Below are 15,501 nucleotides of genomic sequence, written 5' to 3' on the forward strand. Positions count from 1 at the left end.
AGTAGTATAAAATCATAGGCTAGTGAGTAGTGGCCCATGATGCAACCAATCAATTGAGTACAATTCTCAATGTCACCAAAAATTAGGTGCAAAGTCTTCCAGCACATGCATTTTCTCAGTCAATTATTATACAGTAGCATTAATGAAATTTTATTCTTGAAATTAAATCCATATATTTTGTTTACAAAATACTATTCTACATGAGAGTAAGTAGGTAAGTGAATAGAGAGATCAATGTTACAATAATACAGTATCAATAGTTGGTCGAAATGTGGACCTAGTTAGTTGTGTTTCGCGGCCTGAGCAATCGCAGAATGTCTAGGAAGAGGTTGAGAATGTCCAGGTAAAGATGGACAGAAGCCCAGATGTATTCATCATAGGTGAATCTCTTATTCAGCTTGTACGTATCAAACACAATATACGTGCAGAAAACAATAGCACTTACTGCACAGTAAATAGCATTGACTGTAGATCCAAGAGGGAAGAACAACTGCAAATTAAATTATGGGGAAAGTCAGAATCACATACAAATACGACATGTAAAAGCTGTTTAAAGATTTCAGGATCAAAATTAAATTATTTGACTCTCGAAATCCAAATAGCACCACATAAATGTAAAATGAAAGAGTATATGGTACTAGAAGACCAACCTGCAAAAATCCAGTCAAGATAAGTACATTGAGGCTAGCAAACAATATTGGACCCAAAAAGCTGAAGTCCTGCCCTCTCTTTGAAGCCCAAAATGTGTAACCAGTAAGAGATAAAACTACAGCTGATGTTAAAATCAAGGCTTCAAGCACAATTTTTCCTATAATTGATGATTCCAATTAGCAAAATTAATTATCCAAACATATAAGTATATATATATAGCTAGAAAAGCTTCAAAATACTCGCCATTTATAATAGCACATGCTATACCAATAGAGATACTCAAGGTTATAGTGTAGATGCCAAGGAAAACAAAATTCAATTGATGCTTTCGTCTATAGAAATACAAAGGCAACAACACTGCACAAAAACAAAACTACTTCATAAAAGGTAACTAATTTCTACTCAGTTTCAATTTGTTTATCTACTTTTGACATGATACAAAATTTGAGGAAGTAAAAATGTAGAATATACCAAAATGTGTTGGGAACGAAACATCTAGCAAAATAAACCTCGAGACCATGAGTAAAGAAGACAAACGAGAAACACACCAAAAGAGACAGATTTAACGCGGTTCGGTCAATCGACCTATATCCACAAAAAAGATCAACAATCCACTACAAATATGAGAGTACAAAATATAGAGAGAAACAACCTCAACTATTTATTCGGAATACAAGGAGCTACACAAAAGAATCCCAAACAAGAAAATGACTAGTAAAATATTAAAACCATATCTTAAAAGGAAAACTTATTTATGATATAAAATCAGAGCAAATAAAACCCAACAATATGTCCTTTAATCTATTGAAATTAAACATATTATATGTAAAGTTAAAATAAAAAAAGTTCAGATAAGGGGATATGGACTTACATAAGAGAGGTAAATGAGGAGAATGGTTTTGCCATGAAGGATGTTGTTAATGGAAAGGTATAGGACAGTTCCAGCAGAGACGATGGTGGTTAGGAGGATCTGAGAGGCGAGGATATAGTAAACTTTGCAAATGAAATCCCAACGAAGATTATTTTCATCATTTCGAATTCCTGGATACAACAATAATGATGTTGTTGTACTTCCTTCTTCTACATCATCACCTTTTAAATCCTGACATTCGTATTTGTTTTTTTCTCTTTCTCTGCCTGGAAGGTGATATATATAAGCTTGTTTGGCAACTTGGAGGCGGCTCTGTACTACTCCTTCTTGCTAACTTCTTTCAATCTCCCAATTCATATTTCAATGTACTTGGCTGGAATTTTGTTATAATATTCATGTACTGCTATTGTCATAAGTATATTTATACCCTTCAACTTTATGTAAATAATTTATTTAATTTTAGCTAATATCTATATTCTTTAATTTTGAGTGTGCAGAAGTAGGTTATTGAACAAATAAGCAGACTTATCCTACATGACATAATACATATCGGATATCACGTAAGACATTAAATTGCTATGTAGGACGCCACCTTGGACGAATGTGTGTGTTTGTTCAAATTTATACTTCCTCTGTCCACTTTTATTTATCATGTTGTGCTTTTTGAAAGTCAATTTGACTACTTTTTAAAGTTAAATTAGATTATGTTAGTTCGATATTTTTTTTAAAAAAAAAATTAGGTATTCAAAAACTATACGAAACGTACTATAAATTGCATTTTTTGCATATCAATATAATAAAAATACTCGTAATAAAATATTGGTCAATGTTCTTATAATTTGACTCTACAAAAGGAAACCATGACAATTAATTGCAAACATAGAGAGTATAAATTTAAGTATTTACTTATGTACCTCCAAAACTAGATAACATAAATGTCTGTTAAAAGGGTACATTATGACAAAGAAAATTCCCATTATTAGTTGTCCATTTTAATTAAAAAGAGAAATTTATTATTTTGTTCCAATATCATTTTAATTATTAAGTAATTATATAAAATCATGTTAGTTCAATTTAAATTAGCTAAATATAATTGTATTCAAGATAATTTAGTAAAATAAAGTGTAAAGTAAATTAAGGGCAAAGTAAAATGAGAGAGATTTTCTATATTTTATGTGTTAGTCTCATACTATTTATAAAGTCTCTTATTTTACTGGCTGCTTTTATCGTTACAACTTGCAAGTCAAATGAAACAAGTAGGTCCAATAAAAACTAGTATATAAACTAACTCCAAAATCCAAATCTCGTGCCTAGTGGCTTGAGTGAGAATATGATCTGTATCTCAATATTTAGAGAAAAAAAATAATGCCACTTGAGCATATACTTAGAAACCAATAGTATAAAGTAGAAACAAAAAGGATTCAAGATAAACATGTAACTTTTCATTTTTATTTGATTTTCTTTGGTCAGTTTAACAATTTGAGGAAGATAAGAGACCTTTTTTGCAATTTGCAAAAAATATCCAAACACTTGAGTGGATATTCTTATTTCCTACTTTAACTTTTGAAGAAGGTACAGTGAGACATAATCAGAAATTTCAAGAAGGTTGTTCAAATTTAAGGTAAATTCAAACAAAAAAAGAATTAACTCTATAGGAATATAATCTTGCATGCCCTACATACTTTTGAGTCCTATTGCCCCTATAGTAAGGGTAATTATTGGTTCTAAGAAATGTTCAAAATATCTTTTGTATAGTAATATTTAACCTACATATTGTTGTTCATCCTATATTCCTAAAATACTTAGAACAATAACTGTGAAGGACTTGGTAAGAATCAACAAAGTTTAAAGAGTGTTTTTAAAATAAGAGGCTTAAAATCGGCGAGGAAAATAGATCAATAATATACAGAATATTTTTTCAAAGAAGAAAATCGAGCCCCACCTGAATGCACAATGTGTCCTTAAGAAAATTATTCTCCTCAAGTACCCAAGGTTAATAAAATAATCCTCTTAGGATACAACAATCTTACTCATTGGTGTATCAACACCGTCATGCCTCGAACCTACACTCTGAACTTGTTCGGACGCCACTCGGAGACCATTTTTGGCCCCATCCGAGCTCTTGGCCTTACTAACTATGACTCACATAACTCTATAAGATATGCATAAGCTTAAATAAATGAGCATTCAAAACATTTTAAAAAAAGTTTTAAGACATTGTCTTGAAATACCTAACATAATTCATAAGTTTAAATAGAACATCTGAAGAAAACAATGGAAACATCTAACTCTGTCTGTCTATGAAACCTCTATTGTTCAAGATGAGTCGGGACAAGACCCACGACATCTCAAATACTACTTAAACTAAATATGAAAATGGAGTCTCCAAGAAGCAAGGTCTCACCAATAGTTGTCTACGAGTGCAAGTGATCTCAACAAAATGTTTGTTTGGTGATTCTGAACACTTGTATCTGCATTATAAAAAGATGTAGGTGGAATAACATCAATTCATGAAATGTACAAGAATGCAATATAGCTGAATAAGACAATAACTGAATTGATGATGGGAAACATATCAAGTAAACAATATGTGAACAAGTTGTGATAACTATTACTAAGAGCCTAGCAGTGATACAACATTTTACTATATTGCAAGGGTGCACACTTTCTTTTCTTTATCAGGAACCACAAAACCCTTGGGTTGTTCCGTGTAAATTCCTTCCTCTAATTCTCTATTTAAGAAAGTTGTTTTCATATTCATTTGATGAATTTGAAGTTCATATACCGTAAGTAACACAATCAACATTAGAGTGGATGTAATCTTAGTTACTTGCAAGTATATGTCGAAACAATCAAGAACTTTTTGTCTAAAGCCTTTGACAATGAGCCTTGCTTTTATATTTGTCAATATTTCCATCAACTTTCATTTTTTTTAAGATCTACTTTGAACTCAAAGTTTCATTTCCTGAATGAAGATCAATCAACTTCTAATATGGTTGCTTAAGATTGAATAATTCTAACTATTGACAACCTCTTTCCAAAAGGATGAGTCTGGATAAGACATAACTTGTTTGAATGTATGAGACTCATTTTCAAGAAGAAATGTCACAAAATCATATTCAAATGAAATAGATCATCTTTGACGTATTCTATTCCTATGAATCTCTTTATTAAGTACATTCCTCTTTGGTTCTTTCCAAGGTTGTTTACCATTTACTAGATAACTCAAGTCTTTTATAATGATAGATGTGTTCAAGGAATTCTACATTAAACGATTCAATTAACATATTATTATATGAATATCCAAATGTTTGGACATATGAACAAAAATTGATATGCTTTACTATCTGTGGCATATTCAAGGATGAAGCAGTTCATAGTCTTAGGTCTTATTTTAACCTTTTTAGGAATAGAAACTTGAGCTATGACTAGACACCCTCACAGTTTGAAGTATTTCAAGTTGGATTTTCTTATTTTCAATTTCTCATATGGAATAGACTAAGTCATAAACAAACAAAACTTTTTGTTGCCTCCTTTCTAAATAGACAACTTTTTGTTATTCTCTTTTACTCATGTAAAAGGATAGCTTCCCCCCCACAAATTTTGTGGTAAACCTGAATTTATAAACAAAGACACTCAACATTTCCTTCAAAGTTGTTTTTCTTTTCGCAAAATCATTAGATTGAGGTGAGTATGAGCAGTAGTTTAATCGGTGATGCCATTTTCCAAACAAATTTCTTCAAAAAAGAGATTTATATTTCCAACTCTATCACTTCTAATCATTTTTTTCAACTAATTAAACTTCTAAATTGATCAGCTTTCACAAAGTTTTGTAATTGACATATCCCAAGTGTTTATGTCTCACATAGTTTGACTCAAGCAAGTAAGAACAAGCAGAAATATTGAATTTGAAAAGATCCTTCGTGTGGTAAATTTTTCTCATAATTATTTTGTTCTACTTGCTACAATTTCGTTAGATACAAACATTATTTAAAGTCACTACCTTGCCAGATGCCCCTTTTAGAAGAACCACTCCATAATCTTCAATTTGTTTGTTATAGAATTAGCCAAGAACATAGTCTCATCCGGTCAAATATGGATAATATGACCCAAATATATTTTTTTACAACACAAACGATATGATAGATGGCTTTCCACACTGATGTATTAGGTGAAGCTTCTTATTCTTTAAATCAAATGCACAGTCTAATTTTATCCATAATAGAAAATTACAAATGTTTTTAGTCCCCTAAAATCATTCACAATCAAATTTAACACAAAATAGAAAACTATATATTTATATTTAGGCAAATCATATATTTTCCCAAATCAATAAGTGTTGGTTGACTAAAATAAAAAAGATATATCACTTATAGATACTACCATATGTATCTACATTTCCGTGACGTTGAACGTCAATCAATTTTTGCCTCTCAAAATTGAAAGGGATATACTTCGCAACTTTTTTATGGTCTCCAGATATTTTAGGTTTTCATCTTGAGCAATAGCTAGTGTCGCCTTTGAATTATTATTCTCCTCGATGTTTTCTTGATGATCCCTTTTTAGCTCAGACTCCCTTTTCTTATAAGAAGTAAGTACTTCTGAGTAAGGACCCAACTCTTTTTTAAACTCGACAAATTCTGAGCGTAGTTGGACGACCTCTTGACTGCATGGTTCTGTCTCATGCCCCAATGAGGTCAGATCAGCCTCCGTATCTGTGAAGCGCTTCTTCAACTAATTAACCTCTATGATAAACTTGATTTTTTCAAAGGGTGCAAGTTGGTCCTTCAACTGATCAATTTTAGTCTGCATCTTTTTTTGTCCTCAATCATTTTTCTAAGGTTTTCAGAAGTTAGCACATTAGCCTACAAAGAATGGAAGGTTAGAATAAAAAAATAATCTATTTATCTTGGAATAAATTAATACAAGGCAAAATAAACCGGTCAAGAAAATGTAACAATAGTAGAAGAAAAAAATAGAACGCACCAGAGTGGCACTCTAGGTCATTGAATCTAGACTGGAAGGTTAAAATGAAGTCCTGGTTGTTGAATCTACTAGTCTGACAAGATAATATTCCTCAAAATGTTCACTGACTTCGATGAGACTACACCCGCAAACTGAGGAATTTTTCTCCTTCCTTAGTTTATTATCTTCTTCTATCATCCTTCAGAGCCATTGATTCTTGTTCATTTGGTTAAGCTACGTCACCCCAGCCATACACATGATCTTCTTCGCCCCAAATTTGTTCTTTTTTCTGCTTCTTTGTCTGAGGTTGAAAACTTTTGAGGAAGGTTCGCTAGTTATTGGTTCTCCCCTAAAGATACTTTTCAATAAGGATGATGTATGGTCTCTCTTCAGCTTCCTCTGAATTGAGGGAGAAATCTATGGTTTTAATGTTGGAGGATTCCTTTGGAAGGCTTGTGGAATTTTTTTAAACATTAGCAATATATATTGAAATCATGAATGGAGGTTGGAATGAAAGAGACACGTGAAAGATTTTACCATGGTTCTTGTCCTTCCAATTATCTTTTTTAGAAATTTCTTTCCAAGTCCTCTATTCTTTTTTGAAATATTTAAGATGGATTGAACCCAGTCAGATATGTTTACATCCGCAGAGGGTTTCCAGAGAGTGGTGAAGTAAACAAAATTACAATTGGGTTAGAAGCAATGATGGAAGAAAATGAGAAAATTTACTTTGGTATTAGATACTGACGAGAATAACTTCATATTTCTGGGAACGACATGTTGGTCTTTGGAATTCTGTCTTTGGTGGTGACGACAACAAATCTCTTCACCCAACCTCCGTCATTATACTTAGCCAAGCTAGAGAGGATGAATCTTTCTCCTTGATTAACTAAGTTGTAGATAACTCCGTCTTGAAAAATTCTAGGAGAGTAATGGGGGATAAAATGATCCAGGGTGAATACTAACTCAGATTCGTTAGCCAAGCGATGAAGGAAGGCGACTTCTCTCCATACAGATTGCCCGACTTGAGCCAAACAGACCTTGTACTTAGCGCAGAAGGTAAGAATAACTTGGTCAATGATCGGATGGCCATAACCAAGAGTAAATGGGTAAGTTTATACATATGAGTGGTCCATTTTCTCAAAAGTCACCCTCTCATAGCTAGTAGGAGTGTGTACTTTGATTTCTTCACCCCCTATACAATCTTGTTTGACCTTTGTGAGGTGAGAAATTTGAATTGATGATGTTTAGTCACCAGCCCGTTTGCCACGATTCTCGATTTTTCTCGTCGGCAGGGTCCAAGGACGTAGGTATTTGTCAAAAGATCTTTTATTTGGAAGAATTTGGTTGACATTAGGTTCAATTGTGTCACCTCTCATTCTTGATTTTGTTTTTTTTTGGATTTTTCCTCTCCGGAGAAAGGTATGTTGTCAGAAAGAGAAGGTTAATTTTTATGACAAACAGGCGGAGCATCTTGATGTGGAGAAGAAGGTACATGCATGATGGATATAGTGGACGACTTTAAAATGATAAAGAAAATATTTTTATATGAAATTCCAATAAAGATATGAAGGTTAGCGTTTCACAAAGTCTGAAAGGTGATTTGATGTGAGGTAGAACGAAGTGTAGAAGAAGATTATATGAAAATAATAATTATATGTATAATTAATATTCAACGTGTCACATCCAATAGGGTAATGTCACGTGTCAAAATGACGTGACATATCCAAATCAGTTGTGAATAAATGTATAGCATGTATAAATGATATGTTATGTTCAACCAGATGTGACCTCTTTGACTACTTTAATCAAATTTGTTAGCAATTCAATCAATCAATCAAAACAAATTTGATTAAAGTAGTCAAGAGGTCACATCTGGTTGAACATAACATATCATTTCTTCATGCGATACATTACATCACAATTTGATTTGGATATGTCATATCATTTTGACACTTGACATACCCTACTGGATGTGACACGTTGAATATAAATTATACATAATAATTTATTATTTTTATAAAATCTTCTTTTACACTTCATTCTACCTCACATCAAATCACCTATCTGACTTTGTGAAACCCTAACCTTCATATCTTTATTGGAATTTCATATAAAAAATATTTTGTTATCATTAACAGTCATCGACTATATCCATCATGCATGTACCTTTATTCTCCACATCAATATGCTCCACTTGTTTGTCGTAGAAATTCAATTTCTCTTTCTGACTGCAAACCTTTCTCCAGAGAGGAAAAATCCAAAAAGACAAAATCAAGAATGAGAGGTGACACAATTGAACCTAATGTCAAACAGATTCTTTCAAATAAAAGATCTTTTGACAAAGGCCTACGTCCTTGGACCCTGTCGACGAGGAAAATCGGGGATCGTGGCAAACGGGCCAGTGACTATACATCCTCAATTCAAATTTCTCACCTCATCAAGGTTAAACAAGATTGTATATGACGTGAAGAAATTTAAGTAAACGCTCCTACTAGCTATGAGAGGGTGACTTTTGTGAAGATGTACCACTCATATGTATACACTTCCCCTTTTACTCTTGACTTTGGCCATCCGATCATTGACCAAGTTATTCTTACCTTCTGCGTTAAGTACAAAATCTGTTTGGCTCAAGTCGGGCCATGTGTATGGAGAGCAGTCGCCTCGTCACTTAGCTAACGGATCTAAGTTAGTATTCACCCTGGATCATCTTATTCTCCTTTATACTCTTTGAATTTTTCGAAATAGATTTATCAACTTAGTTAATCGAGGAGAAAGAACTATCCTTTCTAGCTTGGATGAGGACAATGACAGAGGTTGGATGGAGAAATTTGTTGTCGTCACCACCAAAGACATAATCCCAAAGACCAACATATCGTTCCCAGAAACATGGAGTTATTCTTGTAAGATCTAATACCAAAGTAAATTTTCTCATTTTCCTCCATCATTACTTCTAACCCAATTGTAATTTTTTTACTTAATCACTGTGTGGAAACTCTCTGCGGATGTAAAAATATTTGACTAGGTTCAATCCATATTAAATATTTCATAAAAGAACAGAGGACTTGGAAAGAAATTTTCAAAAAATAAATAAATTGGAAGGCCAATGATAAAATCTTTCACGTGTCTCTTTCATTCCAACCTCCGTTCATGATTTCAATATATATTGCTAATGTTTAAAAAAATTCCACAAGCCTTCTGAAAAGATCCTCCAACTTTAAAACCATAGATATCTCCCTCAATTCAAAGGAAGTTGAAGAGAGACCACACATCGTCCTTATTGACAAGTGGCTTAAGGGGAAAGAACCAATAACTAGTGAACCTTCCTCAAAAAGAGGTTTTCAGCCTCAGACAAAGATGCAGAAAAAAGAACAAATTTGGGGCGAAAAATAACACGTGTATGGCTGGGGTGATGTAGTTTATCCAAATGAACAAGAATCAATGGCTCTCAAGGATGACGGTGAAGAAGATCATAAAGTCAGGAAGGAGAAAAATTCCTCAGTTTGGGGGTGCAGTCTCGCATCGAATTCGGTGAACTTTTTGAGGAATATGATTCGGACCAGTAGATTCAACAACCAGGACTTTATTTGAACCTATCAGTCTAGAATCGATGACCCCAAGCTCCACTATTATTACTGCTTCGAGTTCCACTGGTGAACGTTCAATTTTTTTCTTCTACTATCACTACAGGAAAACAGTCGTTTAGCTACAGACGCAAATCCTAGATAAAGTGAAAGATCCCTAGCTAATGTCAATTTAGCTAGGAAAATGACTCCAGCAGAATTACAAAGCTTATAAGCTCTTAGCTAATTTTTAGCTAACCAAATATATCATTCGTATCTAATTTAGCTAAGATATCTCTGTTAGGCTCTTTCCGTAGCAAACATTTTACTACGATGTATACTAGCTAAATTCATAGCAAAATTTGTGTTGTCAGTGTTGACTTTACTAAGACTTAGCAAGGAATTACCCTATCTAAAAATACAAATGCTCTAGCTATTTTTCAAATTTTACTTCGAAATATTTTCTTTGCTAAATGACTAGCTAAAAATACCTAGGGATAATTTCTAGATAAATTTTGCTAGAAATTGTATAACAAAATACAAATAGAATTTTCTATATTTGACACAAGAAGAAAAACATAGTCAAATCTAATCAATTTTTCAAAATATCATCAATCCTTAGTGAAGTACATGTTTACTAGCTAAAACATGTCTTAAAACCGAAAACCAGAACACACGTTAAAACATGTCTTAAAACAGAAAAACAAAACATACATTATCTAAGGTTTGGGGTGGAACCAGATCCATCTAGTGGTGGTTGATGAGTAAAACCAAGCATCCGAGACATAGCTGCACGAACCGCAATAACTACTTGAGCTTCCATATTTTCCCAAATATCCATTTGCACATGCTCTTGCATATTCGTCATTCGTTGTTTTAACACGTGGTCAAGAAGTTGTTGAAATTCACATGTTTCAAATATTTGTTGAGTAGGAATATTTGAAGGGTTCTGAACAGTGGAAGATGCACAATTATAATTCAAAGAATCTGCCAGCAAACAATTTCTAAAACCAAACCCATATATTTTGCCTTTGGCATAATACATATATGTGCCCTTTAACTTGGCTTCGAATCACATTTATGCCCTTCAACTTTGGGTGTGCATAAGTAGACACTTAAACTTGAGTAAAGTTGAACAAATAGACACATATGTCCTACATGTCATTTTTCGTCCTACGTGGTGTCCTACGTGTATTTTGCCATGTAGGACTAATGTGTTTATTTATTTAAAAGTTGGATAGTTAAAGTGCCTGTTTGTGCATTATGAAAGTTGGAGGTCAAAGTTAAAATTTGAAGCCAAGTTTAGGGTCTAATATATGTATTATGTCTTTGCCTTTTTTAGTTCAACCAACTGTTTCTATCCAAGTTTTCAGTAATTGCTCCTCTGAAATCGTTTCAATAAATTCACATCATCTTAGTTTTTTTCTCCTTCAACTTCTCCATTTGTGGTCGTGTTTCTCTCCATGTGTCACGACCGGAGTCTGGACCCCAGACGAGACCGGCGTTGTTGACCTCTCAAAGGTCGCAGATAAGCCTACATACGTCATTCTTACTTCATCTAGGTTAATTTTAGCAGAAAACTTAAAATTTTTTGTTTCTTAACATACTTACTAAACATTCTACTACATACGTAATTTTTCACCATCAACCATCTAACAATAAGATCATTAAATGAAAGAAACATTTTACTATAACGATAAAGATGTACTTGCCAAAATGGCACCATTATAATGACTAAACAAAAACGGGAAAGAAACGCTAGTGGAACATACTCCACTACCTCAATCCTATAACTAAGCTAGAATATAATGGGCAAGCATCCTCGAAAGCATAAGGGCCTACCAAGTCTGGATGAATGCTCCACGTCCGGATAGTTTCAGTGTCAACCTATAGCTCTAGCGTCCACTTGTTCCCGCACCTAAAATTGTAAAGTCATATAGGGTTAGTACACACTTGTACTAAGTATGGGTATATGAAAGCACATACCAAGGACATGCATGAGTAATAATAGCTCTTTCCTAGCAACATGATTATAGCAAGTCAAGTCAGTGGACTTGCCAAATTGAGATTAGGAAAGTGAGTGAACTTTCCAAATTTGGATTAGTAAAGTTTATGAGCTTTCCAAATTTGGATTAGGAAAGTTATGCCATGAGAGTAACATGCATCATCATACTTAACATTTTGCACACAGCACACAACAGCGTATACATATCACATATCATAATTCATATAACACATAATGTTGTTCATATCATTCATTAGTATGCCATGAGACCTTGGAATCATGGACTTGACATTAAGACTTTCCAAAAATGAGGGCTCAACATATGGGACCTCAACAAGGGAGTTTGCTTTAGCAAACACAGAGTCTGCTTCATTCGTTCATACGTACTTCATTTCATTTCATTCATGGGCCAGTGTAAACACCAGCTATACCTAGGATGTAGTTTAAGACTTTCATCGGGTTCGTTGTGCAATGACCAAGAATGACCTAATGTCATTACTTGAATCTAACTCACCTCTTGATTATCCTATCCTAACACCTTTGGTATCATTCATTTTATTATGTGCCTCATTTGAGGCTGGCCTCATTCATTCATTGGGAACTTTAACTTTAACCGACATAGATCATGTGAGCATCATGAAATCCAGTGTCATGAAACCCCACACCGAAAAGAGGTGGAATCACCGGTCAAAGTGACCCAAAACATGCTAGCGTATATGGGAATTGAACCCCGCCAGATCCCTATATTGTCATTATAGGTTTGAAGACTAGGAGATATAACAAGACCCATACCCGGCTTGCCGGACAGTCTCATCTCTTGAGAGTTACGTGAACCTCCGTCCTTCCCGAAAAAAGGCATCACTGCTCATAGCTAGTCTATCGGTGCTCAGTATAAAGTTCCATTACATTCAAATCATACATCATGGAAGTTGACTTCTAGTATGAGGACATCATAGCTCAATAGATGATTTCTCATCTCATCATTAGTATTAAGTGTGTTAATCTCAGTACTTTCATTAAAGTGTTCATAGAGACTGGTCTCTTCATTAACTTTACACTTTCATAGGTGAGTATGTTTTGGTAATATTTACTTAGGCTCATTTGAGATCGCTCTCATCTTTTACATTAGCCTCATATCATGTTGTCACCACATTCATTATCATTATCACATTTGCTCTTCATAGTTACTCACCCCTTTTTACGTGAATGTTCATTTCATCATATGCCAATGCACTTGGCCATTTTGTGTGTTTCAAACTCTTACTTAACCCTTCTACGCTTTCATCATTTCATTGTTCATTTCATCATTTCATTTTTCATTTCATCATTTCATTGTTTATTTCGTCATATGCCAATGCAGTTGGCTATTTAGTGTATTTTACGCTCGTACTTAACCCTTCTAGGGTTTCATCATTTCATTACATACAGTGTATTTTACACTCGTACTTAGCCCTTCTAGGGTTTCATCATTTCATTACATACATCTTAGGTTCACTTACTTTTAAACGTATGCTAGAGTTATGGGTCTATACATACAAGCCATGGGGCTTCATTCATAGTTTGTCTAAGTGATTCATATTTACCCAAGATTATGTGGTACAAGACTTACGCATCTTGTAGACAGGCCAAGATATTGATTTCGATCTTTAGAGACAGCATTCATTAAATATTTACTTAGGTATGACTTATGTGTCAATACGGAATTGGGCAAATGAACCCGATTTCGAATCCCTTTGACAACACTTAATCTTATTTTAAACTTGATAATCGCATTTTTCAGATTTGGGGGACTCTAGTTCGATTCCCATCAACCCCATAATATTTCCTTTCTTTTTCTCCTCTCCTTTTTCGTTTAAGCCAAGGAGGTTGTGGGTTCAATCCCCCACAAGCTCATTATTTTTCTTTTATTTTATCTCTTAACTTTCTCACTTATCCAAGAGGTTGTGGGTTCAATCCCCACTCTCCACATATATTTTCTCTTTTACTTTTCTCCTAACTCTCTCATCAAGTCACGTCTAGTAGAGTCTCGACCATTGGTGTGAGTCGCGACACATCTACGGGTGAGAGGCTATAGGATGATAGAGTTTTCCTTCTTTTTACTCTTATATCGTACGGTAGAGTAAATGGTATGAGTATCCTTCTTAATGTGTTTCCTTGTGTTTCTAGGAGATGAATACTAGAAGGATGGCCGCTAAAAGGTTGGAAGAGGAAAGGGTGAAGTAGGAGATTCCTCCTCAAGTTGAGCAAGTTCCTCAAGATGGGCAAGGAGTCCTAAGTGCTCAAGTTCCTCCCCAAGGTGATCATGTTCCTAATGTGGAAGGAGGTAATGAGGTTCCGTTGGTTCCCCCGGAATTGATTAATAGAGAGATTTTAGAGAGGCTTTGTTTATTTTAGCTCAAGTCGTGACCACTCAAGTGAATTTGAGTATGGTGCCTAGGGTGAATATTGTGGAGAGCACTATGACCTCTAGGTTGAGAGACTTTGTGAGGATGAATCCTCCTATCTTTCTTAGATCTAAGGTGGGAGAGGATACCCAAGAGTTCCTTGATGGTGTGTACAAGGTGTTGAGTGTTATGGGGGTTACATCTAGGCAGAAGGCGGAGTTGGCTTATTATCAATTGAGTGATGTTTCTCAAATATGGTACACTCAATGGAAGGATAATAGGCCAGTGGAGTCAGATCCTATTGAGTGGGAAGAATTTAAGGAAGCTTTTCTAGGTAAATACTTTCCCCGTGAGAGGAGAGAGGTTAAGGTAGATGAGTTTACCAATATCAAGCAAGGAAATATGAGTGTTGAGGAGTACTTTTTGAAATTCTCAACCTTGTATAGATATGCACCATCCCTAGTGTCTAATCCAAGGGATGAAATGAGTCGTTTTGTGACGGGTGTGGCCGATCTAGTGAGGAAAGAATGTTATACGGCGATGCTACATGATGATATGACCCTAGCTAGACTCATGGTGTATGGCCAATCGATTGAAGAGTCCAAACTTAGGAGGATGTCCAGAAACTTTAAATAAATAGTGCAAGTGATCAAGGGCAACCTAGGTCCAAAAAGAGGCCCAAGACTCAATAAAAATCTAGGAGTGCTAAGTTCAAGATTGAGAAAGGAGGTGGTTCTCAAAATGGCAAACCTACATGTGTCACTTGTGGCAATATGATACGCTCAAACTTACTTCTCAAATAAGAAGTAAAGCGGTCGCGTCAAGTAAATAACCCAACTAGTGAGGTTGGGATCGTTCCCACGAGGAAAATAGTCTAGACTTAACTTTAACTTGTTATTACTATTGTTCGGTTGATAACTTCCTTAGAAAGTAAAAACATAAAAATGTAAAAAGGGGGGTTTGTATTTCCTAATAAGTAAAAAGAATTAACTAAATTGAAAGAGACACTTAATGAGTTTGAAAGTTGGGTTTTAATCAGTTAATCAAAGTAACTAGGGTTTA

General features: G+C 34.5%; 1 protein-coding gene across 1 annotated transcript; it reads right to left on the reverse strand.

Annotated features, from left to right (window-relative positions):
• Positions 1-139: 139 nt before the first annotated feature.
• On the reverse strand, positions 140-10,918 carry LOC107025178 (BI1-like protein). The gene is made up of 5 exons (XM_027918525.1): positions 10,850-10,918; positions 1,519-1,852; positions 895-1,008; positions 651-808; positions 140-490 (listed from the first exon to the last, which is right to left on the reverse strand). Exons 1-5 carry the CDS (start codon positions 10,916-10,918, stop codon positions 278-280), a joined length of 888 nt encoding a protein of 295 aa, XP_027774326.1. The 3' UTR covers positions 140-277.
• Positions 10,919-15,501: the final 4,583 nt, after the last annotated feature.

Source organism: Solanum pennellii, chromosome 7 (genome assembly GCF_001406875.1).
Source record: "Solanum pennellii chromosome 7, SPENNV200".
NCBI lineage: Eukaryota > Viridiplantae > Streptophyta > Magnoliopsida > Solanales > Solanaceae > Solanum > Solanum pennellii.